The sequence below is a fragment of the Equus asinus genome, chromosome 5 (genome assembly GCF_041296235.1).
Source record: "Equus asinus isolate D_3611 breed Donkey chromosome 5, EquAss-T2T_v2, whole genome shotgun sequence".
NCBI lineage: Eukaryota > Metazoa > Chordata > Mammalia > Perissodactyla > Equidae > Equus > Equus asinus.
The window spans coordinates 41,727,401-41,755,390 of NC_091794.1; the positions used below are offsets into that span (position 1 = coordinate 41,727,401).

Here is a 27,990-nt window from a genome sequence, read left to right on the forward strand (position 1 = left end):
AGATACTCTGATCTAAATACTAAAGGTACATCCAGAAAATTATTAGAAGAAAATGTAGGAAAACAGTTTCGTGACGTTGGGGTTAGAGAGGATTCTGTAAACAAGAAAGCATAACCATATCTGCAAACATAGAAAGCATAACTGTAAAGCAGAAAGCATAACCTGGTAAAGGGAAAATGTCATGGATCCATTTTCATTAAATTTAAAGATTTTTGTGCAACAAAAGACAGTAACAGATAGAGGACAACCTGGGAATCTATTTTTGCAGTGTACATAGTCAACAAAAGACCAATATTTAAAAACTTATAAAGAACTTCTGAAAATTAAACAGAAAACCTAGGAGAAAAGTGAATAAATGCTGTGGGGAGGCAGTCCACAAAATGAGAAACCAAAGTGACTCATAAACATATAAGATATTTTTCAACCTTGTTAGTAATCAGAGAATGCAAATTCAAGCAATAATAATGTACAATAACAACGCCCCTCATATTTGCACAAAATTAAAAAGTTCTATGATAGTAATTGTTGATAAGGCCGTGGGGAAACATAATCTGCAGATGAGAGTATAAACTTTAGCCATCCTGGATAATATTTTGAAAGTATTTAATCACAAATATACAAAAAAAATATACACCACTTCCCCACCCCCCCACAAAAAAAAACCAAAATGAAAATCCAAAACACTTCAACAGATACAAATGTTTACAGTAGCATTGTACATAAAGAAAACATTTAGAAACACAAAAGGCACTCAATTTGATACTTAATTGAATTGGAGTTCAGAAAGGTGACAGAGAAGAGTTTCCCCCCTTCTACCGTAAATCTCTTTGAGGACAAGAACCATAGTGTATTTATTCTTGTATCCCTGAAGACACGGCTTGATAGCAGATATTCCGTAGCTGTTTGTGAAATTGAAGAGTAGTGAAATAGAAGTTTTTAAGGAGTTGCAGAGAGTCCATGGACTATTTGGGAAAAATGTCGTAACATGACATCCATTGTCTGTGGTTATAGTCGTACAATTTATAGTTAGCGATCAGGGATTAGAAATCAGTCATATCCTTTGGTCCAGTACTCTCTAATACGTCATTTTCTCTCTTCAGGTGTCTGGGATGACATTCCCTGAAAAAACATGGCATATTTTACCTTTTTCTAGGGAAAATTCTTTAAAGAGTGGCAGGGAGTTAGAAGTCCTATTCTAGCTTAAAAAGCATTTGACTAATGATGTTAGAGAACCATTCTTCTAAGCTATAAACAAGAAGTTTAGATCAGGGACCAGCCTGGTGGTGCAGCGGTTAAGTCTGCACGTTCCACTTTGGCGGCCCGGGTTCAGATCCCGGGTGCGGACATAGCACTGCTTGGCAAGCCATGCTGTGGTAGGCATCCCACATATTAAGTAGAGGGAGATGGGCATGATGTTAGCTCAGGGCCAGTCTTCCTCAGCAAAAAGAGGAGGTTTGGTGGCATCTGTTAGCTCAGGGCTAATCTTCCTCAAAAAACAAATAAAAAAATAAACTATGCAAAATATTTTTTAAAAAAGAAGTTTAGATCAGAATTTTGTATTCTCAAATTTCAGTCATTCATGCACCACCTACCCAATTTTTTTCTATGTCCATGTATCATTATTATTTACTTTGTGTTTTTCTTTAAATCAATTTGTTTTTCTTAAAAAATTAGTTTTGTCCTAAGTAAAAATATTCATGAATCAGATTTGATGTGCTAGTTAAATTTTACAAGCACGAAAATAAAAACGTGTACCATATACAATTATTTTTACATGTTGTTCCCTTTGTGAGTCTAGAATAGGTGATCTCTGAGGTCCCGCCCGGCTAACATTCTGTCATCCTAGGTTAGTTCCTCCACGTCAGCATTTCACTTGTTCACTAAAGAACACTGGGTCAGTGCTGTACGGAACTTAACCATAGCCTTGTAACCATAGAGAAGTATTTATTAAGATCTGTGCCATGATATTCTGCTTCTTAAAATCCGAAATAGACAGTGAAATTTATAAATTCAACACAAATTGCTGTTAGACAGGAATATATAAAATATTTGTAGGGTATAAAAGTGAGTGATGTGGTATATGATGTGAAGGGAGTAACTAATTTTAATGCAGTTCTGAGAATAGAGAGAAGGAAGAATAAAAGAAAACAAATTCACTCTCATTTTGTTAATTGGGAAAACTTTAATTTTTTGAGACTGTCTGAAAACCCAAATGAAGTGAAGAAGAGTTGCAAAGATGAGGGTAATCAGCCATAGAATACAGTTTGAGGAATATGTTTTGGAAGTATGAATAATGCCATAAAGAGAAAAGGTAACCCTAAATCGAATGAACAGGGTAGGCAGGAAAAGAGAATTCAATACAAAAGTCCCCCCTTAACTGCAGGGGATATGTTCCAAGACCCTCAGTGGATGCCTGAAACTGTGGATAGGACTGAACCCTACATGTACAAAGTTTTTTCCTACACGTACATACCTATGATTAAGTTTAATTTATAAATTACACACAGTGAGAGATTAATAACAATAAAATAGAACAATTACAACAATATACTGGAATGAAAGTTACGGTCGATCTTAGCAACCTCAGCATATGATTTTATTTCCTTATTAAATGGGAACTTTCACCTTATCACTTAAAGGAAGCACTTTACGGCTTCTCTTTGGCATATCGGAATTGCCAGCATCCCTACTCTTGTGCTTTGGGGCCATCATTAAGTAAAACAAGTTACTTGAACATAAGCACTGCGATACCTCAGTAGTCGATCTGAGAACTGAGATAGTTTCTAAGAGACTAATGGCTGGGTAGTGCCTACAGCGTGGACACACTGGACAAAGGGATGATTCATGTCCCGGAGGGGACAGAGCTGGATGATGTGAGATTTCATCACATTATGCAGAATGGCGCACAATTTAAAACTTACGAATTCATGTTTATTTCTGGAATTTTCCATGTAATATTTTTGGACCATTGTTGACTGCGGGTAACTGAAACTTTAGAAGTGAACTCAAGGATAAGGGGGCACTGCTGTATTCTCAAATGTCATGCCAAAATTCAGAATGGCACGGTGAATGGCTTTTAGGCAGGGAAAAAAAAAATGCCCTACCAGAAGTTACATTCGATGGGTATGATTCCAATTCCTGATGAGTAAGGGCAAAACTCTCAATTATTTCAACTGCAATGTTTTTCGGTAGTGGACACTTTCTAGAGAAAATATTAAAAACTAGAAAACTTTGAGTTTTCATTCAAAACATACTTTTCATTAAATTTTTAAGGATATAATTCATTCAGCTCAAAATTTTTAGCAAGAAAAAAGATTATCCAGGTTATATTCATTTGCCTATTTAAAACCAAAAATAAACAACAACAAACTTTTAAAGGTCGTGATCGCAAAAATTCCCTTTAAAAGCTGCCCAAATAATCACCGCTCAAAGTATGGGAATAAGTCTAGTAGATAATACAATATTCCTATTTAGCAATGTGAGAAAATTATTTCTTTTTAGAATGAAGAAATTACTTTTCACGAATGTGATTTATTTTGGGTTCAGGCAGCTACCACTTTAACACCCAGCTGACTAAAGAGAATGAACTTAAGAAGGAGGGTGAAGTGACTGGTGCTCTCATATGGAAAGTCTTTATCCAGAAAATTATTTCTCAAGTCACTAGTATGAAGGAGACTCGAAACGACTCTGACAGGCTCTTAAAATTTTTAGTTTTTAAACTTACAAATTGAATACATAGCTTTATATAAACATGTAAATTATATGTGACAACTTTCAGCTTTGTGAATTTATACTTTAAGCCACAAGTGTACACATTTCTTTCTCAGATTTGAATGTTGTCTTAAAAGATTAATTTATGGAAAGCTACATCAATATAAGGAGTATATGTAAATCCATAAACTCAATGCCATGAATAAAAATTCTCTCTTGTGGATACTTGTATCTTTAGTCAACAGAGCCAAAAGTTACAGGAAAAGGAATATACATCCCAAAATTTCATTTTTAATTTATAGGGATGCTGCTGTGTTAATTATAGGGTAAACCTGACTCACCTAATTTGCTTCTCCATTGGGATTAACATTTGGTCTTAACTATTTATTTTCATTTAAATTCTTAATGAGTATTGACTTTTCGGTAAACCAATCTGCTTCCCAGGAGGACTGAAGCCATTTGATTTTTATCAGCTTTTTCAAATTTACATAACTTGTGCTAATTTTTAGGTATTAAAATTCCTTTAAAAAATTAATCACAGTAGTTTGGGAAATATATTAAACTGCTTGCAAAAGGCAGTAAGTCTGACAAAACAAGCAAAGTAAGGTTTATGGTAAAGTGCCAGAAAGTAAGTCAGTCAATGCTTTGTAAATCAGATTCAAAAATTAGGAACAGAGTGTATGGAAAGAAAAATACCTACATACACTACACCTGCCAACAGCTGAGCAATCACCAAACAAGAGGCCCGGTGAGACTGAGAAACTGGTTAATATGTGATGACACACATTCAGAGAAATCTAAGGTGACTTAAAATGGTAAACCCAGCAAATTTACAAGCAGGAAGGGGAGAGGTTTTGAGCAGAGCACAGTGACTTTCATGTTTTGGAGTACAGGGCAAACGTTTTGGAACTTCAAAAGTAGTAACTCATTGCAAGGTGAGCATATAAAAGCAAGCGAAAGAAGGAGCCACCACTACGCTTCACGGCTGCCCAGAATTCAGTTGTAGTGCTGATGGACACCACTATCAGGTGTGTACTCTCAGAACTGAACTGTGGTTCAGGTTACCAGAGTTCAGTGGAAATGTCTGTCTTTGAGGGGAAAAAATCCAAAAGTAGTTAGAAAAATTTCTTTTTAGATAGTTTGTTTTTCCAAAGAAGTTTGTTAAGCTAAAAAAGCTACCTCAGCAATTTATGGTCAGTCATACTTCTTTGAGAGCTGAGTCAAAGCAAAAAGAAGTTTTTATTGGCCAACCTGTCAGTGAGATGTGGCCTTAAGCTGCAGATTCATCAAAAAGTACAAAATTATGTGGTTCTAAAACTGGGATTTAATGTCTCGAGTAATTTCATTACAACCTCTTTGATTACTAACACCCGATCAAATGTAAAGCCGTAAAATGCAGAATTAAATCAAGGTATTACTTATTTGTTTCCTGAAAATCAAATTCCTGGAGCTGGAGGTATATCAAAAAAGTACAAAAACAGAATTACCAAGAAGGTAGGTGAATGGCTGGGTTAAGGAGCCAAGAAAAACACCCCAAGGACACAGCTTAGATTTTCATGTAACATGGCGTCATGGGAACATCACCAGAATGGAAGCCAAAGAACTTGGATTCCACTCCTGTCTGCTACAACTAGTTTTGTGACCTTGGCTTAATAACAACCTAAGTTTCTATTTCTACAAGAAACTTAGAAAACTAGAGGATTTAGACCAGATGGTTTTTAAGGTTCTCCTCCATTTAAACTCTCATAATTTTGTCTTCTAAGAAACATGTTTCAGACAGCCCTACCTGGAATGTTACAATCAGATGGAATGGAGTCGAGGAACACAGGTAGGCAAGTATGACAAAATAGTAGAGATAAAAATGATTCGTTTTGAAAATACTTGTTGCTGCCACCATTCTCAAAATATACTAAATTCCTACGGTTCTTGAAGTGGCAAAATCATAGGTCATAAATTGGTCTTTTCAACTATAACAATATTCCTCAACAACCATATTGTTTGTTAGCAGCAGTGTTTATTAAATGAGGCCAATCATATACAAAATTCTATCTTCTTGACACTGCTATTTAAGAAGTTGCTATTAAATTGTTTAGTTGTGTCTTCCCCTCCCCCCAATTCATAGGTTGCAGTCCTAGGCCCCAGTACCTCAAGACGTGACCTTATTTGGGATAGGGTTTTTACCACGTTAAAATGAGGTATTAGGGGGAGCCCTACTCCAACATGACTGGGGTCCTTGTAAAAAGGGGAAATTTGGTGACAGACTTGCATACAAGGAGCACATCATGTCAACAGGAAGACTGCTATCCACAAGCCAAAGAGAAAGGATGGGAACAGATCTTTCCCTGACAGCCCTCAGAGGGAACAACTATGCCTTCATTGCCCAATTTTGAACTTTTAGCCTCTAGAACTGTGAGGTAACAAATCTGTTGTTTAAGCCATTCAGTTTGTGGTAATTTGTTATGGCAGTCACACGAAACTAATATAGAAGCTAAGATTTAGACATTATCATGCCAGCAGTCCCTTATCTCCCAGATTTTCCTAATTCTACATTAATACTTCAGTAGGTTTTCTCAGTCAATAAAAGATTTGACATGAGAAGTTGGGGCACGAGGGGCCGGCCCCACAGCTGAGTGGTTAAGTTTGCGTGCTCCACTTTGGTGGCCCAAGGTTTTGCCAGTTTGGATCCTGGGCACAGACATGGCACCACTCATCAAGCCATGTTGAGGCGGCGTCACACATAGCACAACCAGAAGGACCAACAGCTAGAATATACAACTATGTACTAGGGAGCTTTGGGGAGAAGAAGAAGAAGAAAAAAAAAAGTTGGGGCATGACTTTGCAGTTGCATAACTGAAAATGAAATGTGAACAGGTTATGAATGAGTTATGAAAAGTTACTTCTTTATTGCATAACCCCTTACCCGTCCTCCCCACCCTCATCTTAAATTATTTAACTCATAGAGAAGAGCTAAAATAAAGTAAGAATAAAAAAAAAACAGACTACCAAGAAAACTGGATCTTTCCTTCCTACGATAACACTGGACTCCTAGTGTTATTAAAAGAATCAGACTGATGGAGAGTCTACTGATGACCCTGAGGATAATCACTGATGGTGACTGCGAAAGCAGGGTCTGGGCTCTTAGGAATGGGAGTATTGGTGGACTAATTGTACATTATATTGCCTTTTAGTTCTGGTAGTGCAGTATTTTAATGACTTCATACACGAAAAACTGAGCTAATCTTGAGTTTAAAACAGAAAAAGTTAATAGCACCTTTGGTTATGAAGGAAAACTGTAGTCTAGTTTCTTTAGTCTGTCTGTTTCTTATCAATTCATGAAATCAGAGCACATGCAAGAAATAAGATAGCCACCAAGAGTGGTTCAAACTATGAACTACCATGCATTGAAAATACCACATTTAGGATACAATTCTTTACTAAAAAATGCAGCAATGCCAAGAAAATTGGACAATTAAAAAAATCTTATTTGTTAAAAGTAATTCTCATAAGCTGTGTTTAAAATCATCCATTTTAACATCTCCAAAAAAGTCAAATTTATTACTTTACATTAACATTATGGAAGTTAAGGAGAACAATCAAGTTGTCTCATGGACTGGAAGGTGACTTATTAACTCCCTTTCATTTCCAAACCTCATCAAGCAGTCACTACATTTATGAGGTAAGTCAGCCGAATGCTTGAAATCTAGATGAATTTTAAGATCTTCAATTTGTCCTGTTGAATATTCACAGTATTGACATAAATAAATGCCTTCAGATAAATGTGAATTTAAATGTTTGCAATATTCTAGCATACTTGAAAAGCCTTTCCCACAGTCATCACAAACATGAGGAAAAATTTTAGTATGTTCAATAGCAACATGCCTGTTAACATTGGTATGAAGTCTACTCCGAAAACCACACACTTGACAGACAAAGAAGTTTTTACATTTATCAAAGGTAATTTTGCTTAAGAGGCTGTACTGTCCGTGTTCTCCATTGTTATACTTATCACTTAACTCTATTAATTTACATGCATGTTCATTTACCACATGGCTATGCAAGTCTTCTGGGTCATTCGTCTCATGTTCACAGAACTGACACAAGTACTGTTCGTCACAGCTGTGCTCCTGGAAATGGAGATAGAGTTCACTGCTTGAGGAGAACTGCACATCGCACTGCTCGCACCAATAAAGGTGGTCACTAAAATGGGTGTCTGCAATGTGCTGGCTGAGGTTCTCAAAGATCACCGTCTTATAATCGCAGTATTTACAAATGTAGGGATCCTCTTCGTGCAGTTTGGCGTGCTCGATCAGAAGCATGTTGGTAGAGAAACTTTCCTTGCACACTCGACACACATTTGAATCAGTGCGCTTATGCTTCAGGATCATATGCTGCTTTAAATCGGAAAAATATTTGCTGTTGAACTCGCACAGTTCACACTTATAGAGGCCGCTGCTATTAGCTCTCAGTAAAGGCCATTTCTGCTGGGCAGTCACATTCAAGGCCTGGCTCTTGTCGAGGACTTTGCAGAGTTTAGCCGGGGGCTCTTCATCAGTCTGGTCTTGGAGACTCTCAGAGGAGTTGTTTTCTGTCTCTATATCATAGTCTTCGGAAATGGCATGCACTTCTGCAGCAATCGGAACGTCCTCGGCAGCGTGAACCTCCAGAGGGCTCTCCTCTTGAGTCTGCTGGCTGACCGATTCAGGAGAGTCACACTCTTCATCGCAAATTTCAATATCAGCAGATTTTTCTGAAAAATAAAACAAGCCTAATATTACTATTACTAAATAAGACCTATTAAATAACTGGCAAAAAGAAATTTATTTTATGCATTATTTTTTCAGTGATCTACACAAAACATGCAAATGCTATTAACTAGTTTCCCTACCTGTAGAAAAGGCAGTGTGGTCTAGAATCCTAAGTACAGGACTGGGGACCAGGTAATTCTGATTTCTGTTTCTGGCCTTGATTCCATCTGCAAATTTTGGCAAGTCATTTGATGGCTCTGTGTCAGAATCATCATCTGGAAAAGGGATTTGGAAAAATACTTATTATTCATATCAAAGCATGAAACATCAATTACTATAAAACAAAGCACCAAATGTTTTAAATAATTTTGAATTCCAACAGGAACTAAGGACTTACATTTAGCCACAAAAAGAGATGTTATCTATGTACCAAAGACACACAGAAGATCTGTCCAAACAGTTACTGCTTTTGCTTCCCTGCCCCATCTGGACTAGAATACACTTCTTAAATTTACTTGATTTTTTTTTTTTTTTTAAAGAAAGATTAGCCCTGAGCTAGCTACTGCCAATCCTCTTTTTTGCTGAGGAAGACTGGCCCTGAGCTAACATCCATGCCCACCTTCCTCTACTTTATATGTGGGATGCCTGCCACAGCATGGCTTTTGCCAAGCGGTGCTGTGTCCGCACCCAGGATCTGAACCGGCGAACCCGGGGCCGCTGAGAAGCGGAACGTGTGAACTTAACTTCTGCGCCATCAGGCCTGCCCCCTACTTAGGAATTTTCAGTGTAAACTACTGAGTTTGAATAACGCTTTATTCCCTCAGCCCAGTCCCAACGTCTTAAAGTCAGCACGGGGAAACTGAAATAAGGTCAGTAGAATAAAATGGGTTTCACATCACATCGTTGTTGTTAACTGACTTTATTTTCAGAAGTTTTAGATTTACAGGAAAAATTGAGAATACAGGAATTTCCATATATCCTGCATTCAGTTTCTCCACTATTAACATTTTACATTACTATGGTACATTTGTTACAATTAATGACCAATATTGATAAATTGTTATTAACTGAAGTCCATACTTCTTCCAGATTTCCTTAGTTTTTACCTAATGTTCTTTTTCTGTTCCAGGATCCCATCCAGAAGACCACATGACATTTAGTTGTCATGTCTCTCTAGGCTATTGGTAGCTGTGGCAGTTTCTCAGGCTTTCCTTGTTTTGATGACCAAGTTTTGAGGAGTACTGGTCAGGTATTTTCTAGGATGCCCCACAAATGTGTGTTGTTTTTTTCATGACTAGACTGGGATTATGGGTTACTGGCAGGTAGACCACAGAGGCAAACTGTCATTTTCATAGCATCATACCAAGGGTACGTACTATTAACATGATTTATTACTGCTGATGTTGACCTTGATCACCTGGTTGAGGTAGCATTTCCCAGGTTTCTCCACTGTAAAGTCACTCTCTTACTTTCCATACTTTGGAAGGAAGTCACTATGTGCAGCCCACACTTACGGAGTTGGGGGTGATGGTCCACCTCCTTGAGGCAGGGGTACTTACATAAACAATTTGAAATTCTTCTGTACAGAAGATTTGTCTCTTCTCTCCATTTATTATTTATTCAATCATTTATTTATATCAGTATGAACTCAGGGATATTTATTTTATACTTTGGGTTATAATTAAATTTTTTCCCTCGCATTATTTCAGCTTTGGCTATTGAGAGCTCTTTCAGTTGACTCCTGTGCTCCTCTTGGCATTCCTGTATCAAACGTGGGTGTGTGTGTTTTGAGTACTTATTTTCTGGCACAACATGCTCCAGGCTCATCTTGTAAATTTCCGGTAGAATCAGCTGTTTCTCTAAGAAGCACTAGTACCTTTTATTGGAGACTGGTATCAGAAACCAAGGTCTGGGCACTAGATGTGGTCACTGCTACCGAGGTGTCATTTCTTTTAGGCCCTCTCAGCTAACACAGCAGAAGATAGGTGTGTGTACACTACGATGTACATACAGACATATCTATAAACATTTCTGTATGTAACCATATATATCTTTTTTTTTTTTAAAGATTTCACTTTTCCTTTTTCTCCCCAAAGCCCCCTGGTACATAGTCATGTATTCTTAGTTGTGGGGCCTTCTAGTTGTGGCATGTGGGACGCCACCTCAGCATGGCTTGATGAGTGGTGCCATGTCTGCGCCGAGGATTTGAATCGGTGAAACCACGGGCTGCCAAAGTGGAGCACGCGAACTTAATCACTCGGCCACGGGGCTGGCCCCAATCTATATTGAGCCAAATATGAGTTCACACTGATGTCTCTGACTCTACATGTTTTTTTATAATTTGTTTTAGTGCCTGTGACAGGAGCTCAAGTGAACTGGAGTTTCAGTGGTTGCAGAGAACAAACGCAAGTTGTTATCATCCACCTAATGCTCCAGAAAAGAGGAGTCAATAGAAGCAGCAAGATCAAAAAAGACCATATCCCTCACCCTCTGTTCTTTCCTTCCATTGGCCCCCAGACTTAAAGGTATAGCTGAGCGGAAGAACCGTGTAGAATACTATTCTCAACCTTTCACCATAAATGCTCCCAACTTGGCTCACTCCGGCTTTCCCACCAATTCCTAGCCAACTAAAATGGATTTAGGAGAATGTGCTTTTTATTTACACACCTGAAATAATGTTAAAAATTAAAATTCACTTACTCTCTTTCTTCTCCCCCAAATCCTTTTGTTTTCTTACATTATAATAAATTCGAACACTTTCTCATTTTGAAATCATGACTTTCATGCACATTTTCAAATAAGGAACAAATGAAAACACATAAAAGCAATTTAAAAAAATATTTTAGAAAATATTAGATATACCTTTGTTGTCAAAATATTTTAAGTCTGGTTGTCTCATAGAACAGACACTATAACAATGGTCAGAAAAAATTCCATTGAATCCATCTGCAATTCTGCTTATTCCAGAGGAATCTTAATATAAAAGAATTGAAAAAATGTCAAGCATGGAAAACATATATAAATTTAATGACAGTCATCCCTTTATCCAACATACATAAATTTTCATAGTATTTATCATAAACTATTAATATTTCCCTCAATTCTGAAAGCTTTTATATTTCAGATCTGATATGGACATTGAGCTTTGAAAGAACCACAAATTATACAACCTAAAATATAATACTTTGAAGCACACAAAGATATGTTTGCCTTACAGTCAGAATCCCACAAAACGTAAATATGTGATAAATGCATTAACTGCAAAAAACACTGAAAAAAAATCATTTCAAGTCTTGCCTGGGAGGGCCCAGTACATAGTAAACCAGGCTTAATTTCCTCAGCTATGAAGACTGTGTCAGTTGGGTGGGCTAACAGGCATGCCCCAGACTGTCCCAAGTACATGTATGTGGGGTGTATTAGTTAGAGATGGCCACAAAGACCTCTCTTCTTATACCGCCAAGACAGCAGAGCCAACCTCAACCAGAGAATCTAAAATTACACAGTCAAAATCAAAGTTCACGTTTCTGAGAATAACGTACAGGACAAAGACTTTTTTCCCAATGATGCAAAATATCTTCCACCAAGGCTATCACTGTGCCTGAAGGACAAGCTTGGCAATCACACAGGCAAATCTCAATTATGCTGTGTAAGTATGTAACCTTGGATATCTAATTTTAAATATCTATAAACCATAAAGTTGGGAGGATAAAATAAAATAATGTTTGTAAAGTTCTGATATGTGCCTAGCACATGGTAGAGAAGGAGGAATATAGGCAGAGCATTTATTTAAAGTTTTCTCTTACCCAAAAATTGACCCAGATATTTAACTCTTATCCTAACATTTCTGAGAAAATGGATGGAATACAATGGCATGAGAATTAATCCAAAGCCCAACTTTAAAATAACTAAATTATACACTGACCTGAATAACGAGAAGGGTGTAAAGTCTTCCTTTTTCTTTTCTTAGGATATTCATTCATATCTTTTCAATCTAAAAAAAAATTTAACAAGTCAGTCACAAATAATGATTGTTAATATTGTTATAAAAATTATTTCTAACCAGGGGCCAGCCTGGGGGTGTAGTGGTTAAGTTGGCATGCTCCACTTTGGTGGCCCAGGGTTCACGGGTTTGGATCCCGGGCGTGGACCTACACACTGCTCACCAAGCCATGCTATGGTGGCATCCCACACCTACCACATCTACAAAGTAGAGGAGGATTGGCACAGATGTTAGCTCGGGGACAATCTTCCACACCAAAAAAAACAAAAATTATTATTATTATTTTTTTTTAATTTTTTTTTTCCTTTTTCTCCCCAAAGCCCCCCAGTACATAGTTGTATATTTCTCGTTGTGGGTTCTTCTAGTTGTGGTATGTGGGACGCTGCCTCAGCGTGGTTTGATGAGCAGTGCCATGTCCGCGCCCAGGATTCGAACCAACGAAACACTGGGACGCCTGCAGCGGAGCGCGCGAACTTAACCACTCGGCCACGGGGTCAGCCCCCAAAAATTATTTCTAACCAAAGAATTTATTAGCAATAAGAAATGTGTGTGTCATGTGAAAATCTACTTCATAAGGGAAATGTTAAACAATGCCTCTGTTTATATTTTGGATTTACTCTGCTGATCAAGTTTAAAGGCAGGACACTGTTTTCTGGTTTCTTTCTCAGTGAGGTTGAGAACTCTTTTTCAAATGTTGATGTAACTGTGAGAACTGGATAATTACAATGAGCCTGATCCTTAAATTATTTCTTATTAGAAAAAATTGTGCCTGTGGCACCATTTTAAGAGTTTTACAGGTACATTTACAATTGGGAATATTTTGATACAGTATTTAAGCTAAAGGTAGACACATTCCCTTAAAAAATATTGTCACAAATTTGTATTGATCTCCTGGCTTTCAGAAAAAATACTCATCACATAGAAGCTCACAATATAACTTTCAAGAAAAAACCTTTTTCTTACTTATGAGGTCACATTTAACATTCTCTTGAGAAAAGAACAGGTATGGCAACCACTATATGATTAAATTCCCACCAACTGTTGTAAAATTGACTAATTAGTTTTACTCCACTTCACTTACTTGGTGTAACTGGAGTGAGGAAAAATGAATCACAGGGAAGTTTTCACAGATGGTAAAAAATGCCTGTAGGAAAAACATGACAAAAGTCACATAAGCAAAAACGCAGCTCATTTCTGAGATTCAAGAATACAGTGGCACCAGATCTTTAATCAACGGGAAAGTTGTGCAACTCCAGTTATACAACTGGAAAGAATTAATTCAAGTATCATATTCTTTTGAATATGCCGTATTACTAAAAATTGTATATATTGATAAATACGTATTTATCTGAAATATGTAATGAGTTAGTATGTATCATATTCTTTGAAATGAATTTACCTTCTAAAGCTACAGCAATGTCTTACTCCAAAACAGGAATTAAATCTGCTCTAATTTATTCAGCCACAATGAAAGCAAATATAATGAAAACAAACATCAAATCAGACTTTAACCTGTTTAGGTCCTTACAGATTTAACAATAGAAGAATAATAACGATCATTTATTGAGCACCAACTATGTATGAGGCTGTGCACATACTTTTATCTTATTTACTCCTACCATATGCAAAATCCACAACACTCTCAAAAGCATTACTATTCCCCCCTTATCACTGACGAGGAAACTGAGGTATAGCAAAGTTGAGTCAAGGGGGATACTTAATAAGTGGTAGGGTTGGGATTTGAAAAAGATCTAACTGATTTTAAAGCTCATGCCTTCAATCCCTTTATTTCAGTTTTGGAAACAAATAAGGAGATAAAGTGATCACCCCAATTCAAACAATAGAGGAGTGTCAGAACCAGAACTCTCTCTTCCATTTCCGATTAGTGTTCCTTCCATTGTAGCAGTGCACAGGTAAGGAATGTCAGAAAAAGAAACGCACTGTGAAGTTTTCTCCACCCAGGTTTATATGCTGCTTTTCTTATTACCAAGGTGATACACACAGCAGGTAGAACTTGGCATCATTACTAAGACCATCTCATTTCTAGTAAGGCACTTCAGGTCCACACACTGTTTTTGCTCCTTCACCAAGTTCTGGGTATATCAGCAGGCCAGGTGATGCGATCATAGGGTAATAAGATAGCACTTGTCAGGTTGCTGAGTATTTTCCTAACCCTTATTTTATTTGATCTTCACAACAATCCTGAGGTACATAGAGGAGCTACTGTCAAACCCATCTCAATCTTGCTGATGAGGAAACAGACTTAGTGAAAGTCAAGTCAACTCAGTGGCGGCACCAGAGATGAAAACGCATGTCTTCTGACTCCTGGGTTTGGAACTAACTGTATGTGAGTAAATCTTCACTGCTAATCACTGCTACCAGCAAGTTACATACTGCTTCCAATTCTTACTCAGCACCACTTGGGAGGAGAAAGGAATCACCCAAAGAGACTGACAACTATGAGATTTAGAGAAATGATACCAATATATATAATGCCTTGTCTGACAACACAAATAGCATTCCTTGAACTCATCCCAATCAAGTGTAGTCAAAAATCAAAAAAAGAAACGCAATTTTCACATTTAGGTAATAAACTAAAATTTAAAGACTTATTCCTAATACCTCTTTTGTACACTTCTAGAATGTATACACCCAAAAGTTTTACACTTCATGTTCTAAATGCTCTAAAAGTATCAGGGAGAACAATGGAAAATGTCAGCCAGACATTTTAAAGTAGCCTTTTGTTATTTCAGAATACACTTGAAATCATTTCCAACTCGAAGAACATAAAAGTAAGAAAAGGAAACCAAGCATAGCATCAAAATTAATGTTGCAAGCTGGCCTGGATTCAGACTGTCAGGTGAGAGGAACAGGGTCACCCTGGTCAGGAACCGGCTGACTCCTTAGGGCTGAACAATATCCCACCATTTATCAGACCTCCTTTCAGCATGATGATAAGATGCTCGCTCAAGACCAAAAATGCTAACCGTCCTTCATGTCAGCAAACGTTTTATGTGCCTTTTGTATGCATAACTGCCCTGACGACGAAGTTCGGCTTTTTATTCCGGGATGTCATAGACATTTGCTCACTAGTCTTCGTCTCACCGCGAAGATCCGGAATCACATGTAACTTATCATTCACTCTCCCTTCCCCACTAAACAAACTCCAGACGTAATACATGCCATTGCAGGAAAATTAGAAAAACATTTTTTAAATTAATTAAGTAATCTAGAATCTATTTACCCAGAAAAACCACTGCTAACTTTTTGGTGTACAGACACCTAAACGTTCTCCTATGCTAAGGTATACATATATATTTTACATTTATAAAAATGAGATAATGTCAAACGAAACATTTTAAAAAAAATAGCAACTTAGAAAATATGTATCTTTTCACTTGTCATTTTTTTCAATAGGAATGTCCATGTACAAAACACACTAGTACACATAATAGGTAGCTCTTATATCATCAAATAGATGAGTCTTTTAAAAGGCTTTTCATGCAATGTAAATATTCTCTTCCTAATTAGTATTAAAACACATTTACAATAAAAAGCTATATTTTTATGCTAAAGGGTTTTAAAAGCACGTTTCTTCACCCTCCTTTTAAAATAAGTATAAACTTTCCAGATTTTAAAAGAATTGGGCTTGAACTAGAACCCACTGTATGTCCAATTTAGCGTCAGTCTTTGTTGAAGTACCATCGTTCTCTCTTCGCAAAGAGAGAAACTGCTTCAAATGACTTGTGTCCCTAGGTTGTACAGAAAAACAAACCAAAAGGGGTTTTTAAGCACCCTAACGAGGGGCTTCGACGGCTGGCTGGAGACTGGGCGCCAGGACCGACGCCCACTGGCTGCCGCTGCGGCGAGAGCCCCGGGATGCGCTGCCGCGGGTCCCGATGCCGCGCGGCAGGGCCAGAGGCCAGCGTGGCACCGCCGGGCGTCCGGAGCCCAGCCGCCGCGGGACATGCCGATCGGAGGGGCCCGGGCCCAGCCGCCTCCACCCCCGCGCCAGGGCCGGCGACTAGCGGGGACTCGCCAGCCCGACTCCAAAGGCGCCATGAGGGAAGCAGCAGCAGGGGCCGAGGCGAGCCCGCACCTAGGCGTCCTCCGCAGGGGGTGGGACTGCCCTCGGGATGGGGGAGGGGACCGCCATCCCGCCATCACACGCAGGCAGGGTTTCGGTTTAAAAGCCGCCATCCGCTCTTCCCTGCCCTCTCCTGCTGCCAGCGGCGCCCGCGGCCCGCGCGTCGCGCACTCACCCGTCCCCGGGCCCGCCCGGCCAGCCAGACGCAGCTCCGAGGCGGCGGCCGCGGCGCCGGAGCGCGAGCGGAGGGACCGCGCGGCCCTGCCTGCGGGCACACGGCGGCGAGCGGCGCCGCTGCGGCCCTCGCTCTCCCGGGCGCTCCGCCGGGCCGGCCCCGCTCCCTCCCGCGCGCCCCACGCCCTGCCCGCCAGGCCGCAGGCCCCGGCTCGGCGGCTGCACTCACCGGCCCGCTCCGCGCCTGCGCCGCGCACCTCGGGGGCCCGCCGACAGGGCGGGGAGGTGACGAGGTAAGAGTGGGGGCAGGGGAACGGGCGGCGCGGCCTCGCCGCACGGGCGGCCTGGGAGGGACCACCGGCCTCCAGCCCCTGGGGTGGCCCGGCGGCCCGCGCCCCCTGCCGGCATCTCTGCGCCGCCGCAGGCCCCTCCCGAGCCGACGGGCGATTCCACCGGCCTCCAGGCGAGGCCGCCCGGGGCACTCCCCACGCCCCCTCCCAGCCCTGGCTCCCGCCCCCGGAGAACCGGGAGAAGCGCACCGCGCCCGCAGCCTTGTTCCCAGCCTGCTCCTCCCGGGCACGTGCGAGAATGGTCTTGCTCGGGTTAGGCAAGGCATATGGCATTTCAAACCCCAGAGTGGCCACAGGCTCCTGGCGACGAAAAGGGCAGCGACCGGGTCCTGGTGTTACTGAGGCCCCGCCAAAGAAACACACAGGGCTGGGATGCTCTCCGCCCTGAGTCATTCTTAGGCTTCAGCCGGATTCCTTGACTCAAGAAATCTTGGTGGAATGCATGAAATTACAGGGAACTGGATTAGATGATCTCATTCCTTTTCCGACCTTGAATTTCTATGAACAAATGTAGAAAGGATTAAATTAAATAAGCATAAATAAACTTGTGAACCCGGTTTCAAAAATGAAGATCTCTGTACAGTGTGGTCGTATGTGGTCTCTTTGATAACGAGTTGAGGTTGTTAGCCCCAATTTACAAATCAGAAAAGTGAGCTTGTGACGGGCCAGAGACTAGGTCTTATTCATTGTTGCAGCCTCAGCACCCGGGTTCAAATAGTTTAAGTGGATGAATGAGGCCCATGTGGATTATCACGAGTCCAAGGTCACTCGGATAGTCAGCGCTGCAATCTGTGTCTTTTAATCCACGTCCACTGTGCTTTTGCTGATTACCACGTGCTACCCAACCAACCGCTGGATGGTAACCATCACAGACCTTACTCTGTTCCCTTCACCTATCTCCCAGGAGGTAAAGCCGTATTTCTTTCAAGTTTGTGAGGCTCCATTTTTATGACCTCATAACTTTAATGTGTATGCTCAGCCCAAAGAAACGAATGTTTACAAATGCCGGCATGGCTTGAATAAAGTACTAAGAGATTTAGCGGCATCTTTCAATCCTAGTATAGTTAGTATCTGGCACGGAATAGGGAATTGACACACGTTTGTTGAATTTATAAAGAACAGTATGTATCGTTCTCTCCTCTTGGCTGGTTGTGCTGTTTCCCGATCTGTTATACTGGAAGCCACAAGGGGGTGTTATGGGACCATTTTAAGTTACTGTTTTGCTCACGCGTAGCCTTGTGCCAAACAAAATCTTTACATTCTAGGCTGAAGTTTTATTCCAAAACATTTTGTAGTGAGAGGAAACGTCCCAACCCCAGTACATTACTTGAGCAAACAAACCAACCCACACTATTTGCACTTACCCAACGAAGTGAATAAGAACATCACAATGTTTACGTACACGCCATTGAACATAATCACAAATCAGGCAATTTGATATTCTTCGATTAGCTGGAGTACGTTTTCCAGTTTCATCTTTGCGTCTTCCTTTCCTGTCCTTCCTGTTAAGGGAGGGCGATGGCGGCGGGGATAAACCGCTCAAATCTCAAAAGAGTACCGAGTTGTAAAGTTTGTTATATTCTATTATACCTTTGACTGAGGGTGTTGAATCGTCATTCTTCCAACTGTTTGCCACACTTGGAGCGTAGCTTAATTTTTTCCTGATTAGAAAAGGGATACATGTTTGTCGCATAATGGAGACAATAGAAATGTACGAAGAGCAAAAGAAAAATTTATCATAATCCCACAGCCCAGAGCTAACCAATGGTAACATTTTGCTCACTATCTTTTCATATTTTTATATCTATATCCATATAGAAATTTTTTCAAAATTAGAATATTGTTATTTACAGTATTTTGTAACAGCTTTTTTTCCATGTATTATAGCATGAACATTCCTTATACTATTAATGTTAATGGTGCCTTAGAATTCCACTATAAATGACCATACTGTTAAATAGTGGATGATTAAGTTGTTTCCATCTTAAAAAATGCTCTGCCAATTTGGTGAGTAAAATATAGTATTCCATTTTAATTTGCATTTTTTATTTTTTGTGAACTTGAATATTTCTCATGTGTTTATTGGCCATTTGTATTTCTTTTGTGAATTTTCAGTTTATGTCCTTTGCCCATTTTTCGACAGGCTAGTTATCTTTTTTTAAAGAAAATAAACTTTTTAGCTTTTTATCTGAGATATATGTTGTGTATATTTCTTTCTAGTTTGTTTGCTTTTTAATTTTGTTAATGGTACCAACGTTTTAAATTGTTGTGAAATCAAGTCTATTAATCTTTTCCTTTATAGGCTCTATTATTGGCTTTATGCTGAAATCATGTTCTAGCCAAGATCTGGCTGCATTTTTTTAATTTAACTTTTTAGTTTATCTGTAATTTATTTTGGAGTATGAGATGAAGATAACTCTTTCTCTCTCTGTCATAATCCTTTCTATTTCTCTCCATCTTGTATAACAGCCTGAAATAAAATTTGTAAGTATGAGATAGCTTCATCCGACGCTCAAGTCACTTCTTAAGGCATTGGGTTTTCAAATTTTTTTTTTTAAATGAAGATCTACAGATCTTTTTTTTTAAAAGATTTTATTTTTTTCCTTTTTCTCCCCAAAGCCCCCCAGTACATAGTTGTATATTCTTCGTGGTGGGTCCTTCTAGTTGTGGCATGTGGGACGCTGCCTCAGCGTGGTTTGATGAGCAGTGCCATGTCCGCGCCCAGGATTACGAACCAACGAAACACTGGGCCGCCTGCAGCGGAACGTGCGAACTTAACCACTTGGCCACGGGGCCAACCCCTGGGTTTTCAAATTTCTTGTTAAGATCTAGATTTCTGTGCTGTATCCTCAGAGTTTCTAATTGAGTAAGTTTGGGCTGGAACCTGAGTGGCTGCGTTTCTAACAAATTCCCAGGTGATGCTGATGCTGATGCTGCTGGCCCAGGATCACACTTTGAGAACCACTATCCTAAGGCTTTCCCCACCCAACCCCACATTAGCCAGGTGGTGCTTCTCGCTGTTTCACAGATGGGCTCTCGCTCTTTCTCACCTGTGTGTTACAGCTTGTTTCTTCCACCTGTCAACCCTTTGCTTTGTTTCTAAGATCAAGCTCATAATTTCTCTTCTATGAAATCTGTGATTTACCCTATCAGAGATCTCTGATCACTCTTTAGAGATTCCACAGTATTTGGTACGTTAGTCTACTTGTCACCAGAGAGGCAATTACTGTGAAGACAATGAAACTTAAGCTTCAAGTCCCCACAGTTGCATGAACCTCTTCCAAGATGAAGTACTTAATTTTGTATTTACAATTTTATATTCTTTTTCCTAAGTTGTTCCCCCCAATTTGCATAGGCTTGTGTTCTCACAAAATTTGGCTCCACCCCTGTTTAGCATATTATGTCTTCACAGACTTTGAATTCCAGTTTTGTTATATTCCAGTCTGCTCCATCTCCCTGCTTAGCACAGTGTCTTGCATAGAGTCTCGTTTGTTTTTTAACAAAGTATTCCTTGGATATCTACCTTATGTCCAGCCCTGTACTAGGTACTGGAGATATAGTGTGAGCAAGATAGACATGGTCCTTGCCCTGCTGGTTCTTACAGGAGACTAGAGAAGGTAGGCAATTAAATAGCACTGGAATGTGACGACTACACTTATGTAAGGTAAGTGAAGAGTGTTATGGGAGCACATGACAGACAGCCTAGCTTGGTCTAAGGAGGTTGGCGCAGGTAAAGAGTCTAGGAATTCAACTTGTTGAGTGAATTGATAAACTGTCCTGGCTCCCTAGCCTGCTGATGCTAGTGCAGACCTGACCGGGCATAGACTCCTGACTCAGACGTGAGGCAGCTGCGTGCCGTAGTCTCCTGCCAGAGACTTCACATCCCCAACGGAGACACCTGGACTCCACAATTCTGAGCCACCTACACAGCTGAGGTCCTCCAAGCAGCCAGCCCCGTGCTTTCAAAACCAGCAAGCCTAGATCTAGGCAGCCAGTCAACCCACTCAGACACTTTGCTTTCTTCAAAAGGGACAGACAGTCTTCCGGCTTTAGAAGACTCACTCCATTTCTCCCTCCGTGAACCTCATCTCTGAGAGCCTACCTATACTCTGTCCCGGATCAAGTTTGCTGGCTATAAAGCTTTTTCGCTCGGTGCTCAATTTTCAATTGCTATTAATCTTTAATTTTTCGAGTAAATGGACAAATGAATGAATAAAATCTGACTAGACTTCCTTATTAGAATATTAATGATGATGCCTTCTCCAGGGTTTAGCACTTTTCATTTTCTAGAGTACTGACTTTATTTACAGCATCTGGGAATGAAGGTCAAGTGTTCTATAAATGGATTTGAACTTGCACACACATACCTGTGAAGATCTGAAGGCTGAACCATGTCAAGGGTGATTGAGGTTAATAGATGATGAAAAGGAAGTATTTCCTCAGTGAATAGGTATATTTTTTATCCCTGGGAGAAAACTCACTGACCATGTCTGTGGTCGGCATTACTACGGTTCAACAATATCCCATTTCTGGTGCTCTCTACTTTCGGGCATACAGGAAATCATACTCCCTTTCCCATTTGAAGGTAGGTGGAGCCATGTGACTTTCTTTGGCCCTAGAAATGTCAGTAGAAGTGTTAGGTGCTGCTTCTTGCATCTCTAGTCCTCTTCTCTGTTTGAACAGCTATCAGGACCCATAGCAGACACAACATGAGCAAGAAACACTTTTGTTTAGTTGATAAGCTTTGGGGATTGTTACTGAAGGCTCACTATTTCTTCAGTCATCACTGACCAATATAAGGGCTAAATTTATACGTTCCTTCATCCAGGGTCTGAGGCTAAAGAACAGAATCTATTAAAATCTATATTCCATTAATGTGCCTTTGGATTTTAAGTTCAATTATTCATTTAAGAAGCATTTATTTTTTATTTTATTTTGTTTTTAAAGATTGGCACCTGAGCTAACAGCTGTTGCCAATCTTCTTTTTTTTTTTCCTGCTTTTTTTCCCCAAACCCCCCCAGTACATAGTTCTATATTTTGGTAGTGGGTCCTTCTAGTTGTGGCATTTGGGACGCCACCTCAGCATGGCTTGACAAGTGGTGCCATGTCCGTGCCTAGGATCCAAACCAGCAAAACCCTGGGCCACTGAAGCAGAGGGTGCGAACTTAACCACTCAGTCATGGGGCTGACCCCTAAAAAGCCTTTATCAAAGCCTACTATTTACAACATAACTCTGATAGCCACTATGGAGAGGACAATACAAAAATATGTGCTTAGTTACTTTTATGGCAGTCTTGTCAGGCTACACTGAAAATCCATGTAAATCTGTTAGAACTGTAATTTCCTTGGAGTATTTTCATGTAGCAGTTCTCACATCTTACACCCAGTGCCACATACTAAATGGTAACCATAGGAGCTGCTTTTGATGATCAGGAATATCCAGTTTACCTATTCCAAACTTTGACTAGCCCAAACTGAGTAGTGTTGCTTCTCCTGTTGTTGGCCATGGGAGTCAAAAAACTGAAAGGTGAGCCAACAGTGATGGCCTAGCAGTTAAAGTTTGGCACGTTCTGCTTCAGGGGCCCAGGTTTGGTTCCTGGGCAGGGACCACACCACTTGTCTGTCAGTAGCCATGCTGTGGCGGTGGCTCATGTAAAAGAAGTAGAAGGACCTACAACTAGAATATACAACTATGTGCTGGGGCTTTGGGGAGGGGATAAAAAAAAGGAAGATTGGCAATAGATGTTAGCTCAGGGAAAATATTTCCTAGCAAAAAAAAAAAAAATAACAAAAAAACTCAAATGCGTAATTATTTGTAGCAATTGACAATCACAATAAAACACCACTTCCTTGAGCGGGTGGATAGGGGCTCTGTGCTGTCTTCGCCAGGAAACTGTATGCTTTACAAAGGTAAGGAATGAGTCTGCCTGGTTGACTGCTAATCCCCCAAGCCTAGCACAGTGCTGACACAGTGTAATCGTCTCGTATTTATTGTATGAATGAAGGGCAAAAGAAAGGATGCGTGAAATCCATTCCACAGTGTAAATATTTGTACAATGTTCAGCCCATTTTATGTGTTCAAAGTATGTTTAATAGGAAAGATTTACTTAGTAGGCATTCCTTCTCATTGTTAATTTTCTTCCAAAATATGTTGTGAAATGTAAAATCTATTTTGAAATAGGAAAATTGATGTGGAGTCTTAAGGGGAAGGGTAACATCAAAGCAAGTTTAGCTTAGTTACCCTTAAAGCTACAGGATTTTCCTTTATTTTGAAGCCATTAAAAGAAAAAAAGATTTAAGGAGGAACATCATAATGAATGCAGGTCTTGATTTTTCTGCCCTTCACTGACTAAAGTCCCTTTGTTTAACAGTTTTTAAATGGATTGTGTGTCATTGATTTGCCCATAAAAATGATGAGGTTTGGTATTTTCAAAGGGTAGTTTATTTGGACAATAGTCTCATTAAATTTATTGTTTCCATTTTTAACGTGCATTCTTTTGGCCTATTTTTCATGGCTTTTATAAACTTTTTCAAACATACGCAAGAATCGAGAGAATAATAAATGAACCCTCCTATACTCAGCACTCCATTTTCAATAGTTATCAGGCCATACTTGCTTTATCTTTTCTTTTTTCCCTTTTGCTCTCCCACCCTCTCTCCTTCCTTCTGTCTTTCCTTTCTTCTTTTTCTCTCTTTTCTCAAGCATTTTACGAAAATCCCAAGTCATTTCACTTCTACATACTTCTGTATAAAGTGTAGACGTTTTCTTACATGAACACAATGTCATTTTCACACTTAACGAAGAGAACATCAGTTCCTTGATATCATCACAGATATAAATTTCTCTGTCTGTCTCAGAAATGTCTTTTTCAGTTGGTTTGTTCAAAAACAAGATCCAAACAAGGTCCATAATCTAACCTAGTTGTCATGTCTCTTTAGTTTCAATTAAGCGGAGAAACACTCTTTTCCCACTTTTTTCATATTATTGATTTGTGGAAGATGAATTTACATTTTTTGCTTTCAAATGTTTTAAATTTTGTTGCAAACAGAACTCCGAAGATTCACACTTTAAGAAATCTTTGCATCTCTTAGTCTTTGCCAGTTTATAAAAAGCAGGCAGTTTCAAAACAAAATAACCAGCCCTGAGGGGGAAAGGGGGAAATTACTCTATTTTTATTAATTTATTTGGCTTCATAATATTAAGCAGATTCAGAGGTCTCATATTCCAAGGAGAGACTAAACAATATTGAGTACATCATAAGTAATTCAGTCACATTTTCCTAGCTTATCACTATCAACACTTCTTGCTTCTTTGGCTGCTTCATTTTTATCTCTGTAAGGACCTCTGAAAATTGAAGGTTAAATGAAAATCAAGATGAATTGAGACTGAGACCTTCAGTTCTCTATCTTGCCTTCCTCCTTACAAACTAAATCCTGACTTGACTGGAGACTGAAATGTGTCCAACTTAAAAACTACATTTTCCAGCCTTTCTTGAAGATAGAGATTGTATTAAGACACAGGACTGACCAGTGAGATGTAGGCAGAGGTAGTGAGGGGATACAAAGAAAGCTCCTTTAAAAATGGAGACAAAACAGTTCACAGAAAGAAATAGAGATGGCCCTCAAACATATGAAAAAAGTGCTCAGATTAATTCATAGCAATACAAATACAAATTAAAACTACCGTGAGCTATCATTTCTCACTGTCAGATTGGCGTAAATCCAGAATCTTGACGACAAACTCTTTTGGAGAGGTTGCAGGAAAATAGGCAATTTCATGAATTCAAAATGATACAGCCCCTGGGAGAAGATTTGGACAATATGAGCAGAATTTCAGATAAAATTACCATTTAATTGATAAATCCCACTTGTAGAAGTTTAACCTTAAAACATACCAGCACAAATATGAAGTCATATATGCACAAGGTTTGTGTGTGTGCATGTGTTTTAGCCTTTTCTTGAGTTTCTTAAATCATATGATTGTTGAAGCAAAAATTATAACATTATCTAATGTCGTGCTCATTGTATGTAGAGGAAATACACAAGATTATTGTATTTAGAAAGTGGAGAGGGTAAAGAGACCTAAATGAAGTGAGGTTTTTACATTTCCCTTGAAGTGGCAAAACATTCAAACCAGTAGGCTATGGTAAATTGCATATGTATATTCTAATACGCAGAGCAAACACTAAGAAAACTATACAATACAGTGTTCTGAAAAACACTTCAAAGAAATCAAGGGGAATCCAAAGTGTCCAAATAATCTGCAGGAAGGTGAGAAAAGAGAAACAGAACGAAAAACAGAGGAAACAGAAAACAAATAATACGATGACATACTTAAGCCCTAACATATCCATAATTACTTCAAATGTAAGTGCTTTAAATACATCATTAAAAGACAGAGATCGGCAGTGTGGATAAAAACCTTTTGATCCAACAATATGCTGCTTACAAGAAACTCACTTCAAATTCAATGGCATAGGTAGGCTGAAAATGAAAGGAAAGAACAAGTAAAATAGCCAAATTGATTTCTATGTGATTTTTTGTAAGCTTTCGCTAACATTATTTATAGTGAATGACATTTCTTACCAAATTTCTGTGGAGAGTGCAAACTCAAAATTGTTTTTATTTTCTGCTAAAGCCCTTGGTGTGTTTTAAAATTCTTTTATTTATTTATTTTTCCAGCTTTATTAAGATATAATTGACATATAATGTGTAAGTTTAAGATATACAACATGATGATTTGATACATGTATGCATCATGAAATGGTTACCACGATAAGGCTAAGTCATCTATCACCTCTCATAGTTACTATTTTTTTGTGAGTGTAGTGAGAACTTTTAAGATCTACTCTTTTAGCAACTTTCAAGTATACAGTACAGTATTGTTAACTGTAGTTAGTAGTTAACTATAGTAACATGCTGTACATTAGATCCCGAGAACTTATTAGTCACACAAATGGAAGTTTGTACCCTTTGACCACCTTCACCCATTTCTCTCCTCACCTCCCCAGTGGTGCCTGGAAACTACCCATCTCTTCTCTGTTTCTGTGAGTTTGGTTGTTTTAGATTCCCATATAAGTGAGATCATGTATATTTGTCTTTCTCTGTCTAACTTATTTCATTTAGCATAACACAAAGTTCATCCACGTTGTTGCAAATAACAAGGTTTCCTTTTTATGGCTGAATAATATTCCATTTTGTGTATAGATGCCACAAATTCTTTGTCTATTTATCCATGGATGGACACTTAAGTTGTTTCTGTGTCTTGGCTATTATAAAGAATGCTGCAGTGAACATAGTGGTGTGGATATCTTTTAGAGAATGATTTCACTTCCTTCAGATATATACCCAGAAGTGGAATTGCTGGATCATATAGTAGTTCTATTTTTAATTTTTTGAGGAAACTCCATACTATTTTCCATAATGACAGTACCAGTTTTCACTCCCACCAACAGTGTACGAAGGTTCCCATTTTTCCACATACTCTCTAGCACTTGTTATCTCTTCTCTTTTTGATAATAGCCATCCTAACAGATGTTAAGTGATAGCTCATTGTGGTTTTGTTTTTTTTTTTGAGGAAGATTAGCCCTGAGCTAACATCTGCTGCCAATCCTCCTCTTTTTGCTGAGGAAGACTGGCCCTGAGCTAACGTCCGTGCCATCTTCCTCTACTTTATATGTGGGACACCTCCTACAGCATGGCTTGTGAAACCATGCCACTTCCGCACCTGGGATCCGAACCGGCAAACCCCGGGCTACCGAAGAGGAATGTGCACACTTAATGGCTGCACCACCAGGCTGGCCCCTCATTGTGGTTTTGATTTACATTTCTCTGGTTTTTAGGGATGTTGAGCACCTTTTCATGTATCTGTTGACCATGTGTGTATCTTCTTTGGAAAAGTACCTGTTGAGTTCCTTTGCCCATTTTTTAATCGGATTATTTGTTTTTTTGCTATTGAGATGTATGAGTTCCTTATATATTTCAGTTATTAACCCCTTATCAGATAGATGGTTTGCAAGTATTGTCTTCTATTCCATAGGTTGCCTTTTCATTTTTTTTGATCATTTTTTTTGCTGTGCAGAAGCTTTTTAGTTTGATGTAGTCCCACTTCTTTATTTTTGCTTTTCTTGCTTAGCTTTTGGTATCATATTTTAAAAAATCATTGCCAAGATCAATATCAAAGAGTCTTTTCCCTGTGTTTTCTTCTGGGGGTTTTATGGTTTCAGGTCTTACATTTGAGCTTTAATTCATTCAAGTTAATTTTTGTGAGTGATGTAAGATAAGTGTCCAGTTGCATTCTTTTGCATGTGGTTATTCAGTTTTCCCAGCACTATTTATTGAAGAGACTGTCTTTTCCCTGATGAGTATTCTTAGCTAACTCATCAAGTACAAGTTGCCCATAAATGCGTTGATTTATTTCTGGGCTCTCAATTGTGTTCCATTGGTCTATGTGTCTGTTTTTATGCCAATAGCATACTGTTTTGATTATTATAGCTTTGTAATATAGTTTGAAATCAGGAAGTGTAATGCCTCCAGCTTTGTTCTTCTCTCTGAAGATTGCTTTGGCTATTCAGGGTCTTTTGTGGTTCCATACAAATTTTAGGATTGTTTTTCCTCTTTCTGTAAAAAAACTGCCATTAGAATTTTGATAGAGATTATATTGAATCTATAGATGGCTTTGGGCAGTATGGACACTTTAACAGTATCAATTGTTCTGGTCCATGAACATAGGATATCTTTCCATTTATTTTTATCTTCTTTAATTCTTTTCATCGATGCCTTATAGTTTTCAGTGTACAGATCTTTCACCTAGGTTTAAATTTATTAAGTATTTTATTATTTTTGATGCTATTGTGAATGGGATTGTTTTCTTTATTTGTTTTTCAGGTAGTTCATTGTTAGTGTATAGTCCAGCTAAAGACT

The 27,990-nt window shown here is 39.0% G+C and overlaps 2 protein-coding genes across 22 annotated transcripts in view; one reads left to right on the plus strand and one right to left on the minus strand.

The window, feature by feature from the left end:
- ZNF639 (zinc finger protein 639) lies at nucleotides 1-27,296 on the minus strand. Of its 4 annotated transcripts, XM_070509383.1 has the most exons (7): nucleotides 16,947-17,203; nucleotides 13,538-13,600; nucleotides 12,379-12,447; nucleotides 11,319-11,429; nucleotides 8,597-8,731; nucleotides 7,755-8,458; nucleotides 1-1,119 (listed from the first exon to the last, which is right to left on the minus strand). In XM_070509383.1, exons 3-7 carry the CDS (start codon nucleotides 12,434-12,436, stop codon nucleotides 1,084-1,086), a joined length of 1,044 nt encoding a protein of 347 aa, XP_070365484.1. In that variant the 5' UTR covers nucleotides 12,437-12,447; nucleotides 13,538-13,600; nucleotides 16,947-17,203; the 3' UTR covers nucleotides 1-1,083. The 4 variants fall into 4 exon arrangements, with proteins under 4 accessions (XP_070365484.1, XP_044627042.1, XP_014693846.1 ...); XM_044771107.2 differs by lacking the exons at nucleotides 1-1,119; nucleotides 16,947-17,203 and adding an exon at nucleotides 17,257-27,296 and having other exon boundaries at nucleotides 2,163-8,458; XM_014838360.3 differs by lacking the exon at nucleotides 1-1,119 and having other exon boundaries at nucleotides 2,163-8,458.
- Nucleotides 16,871-27,990, plus strand: part of KCNMB3 (potassium calcium-activated channel subfamily M regulatory beta subunit 3) — a 67,315-nt gene continuing 56,195 nt past the window's right edge. For 17 of the 18 annotated variants that reach the window (XM_070509389.1, XM_070509391.1, XM_070509390.1 and 14 more), the window contains exon 1: nucleotides 16,872-17,010. The gene's annotated coding sequence lies outside the window, so the exon portion shown is untranslated. Of the gene's footprint in view, nucleotides 17,011-27,990 lie in introns of all 18 variants that reach the window. The other variant, XM_044771112.2, reaches the window with a different exon arrangement.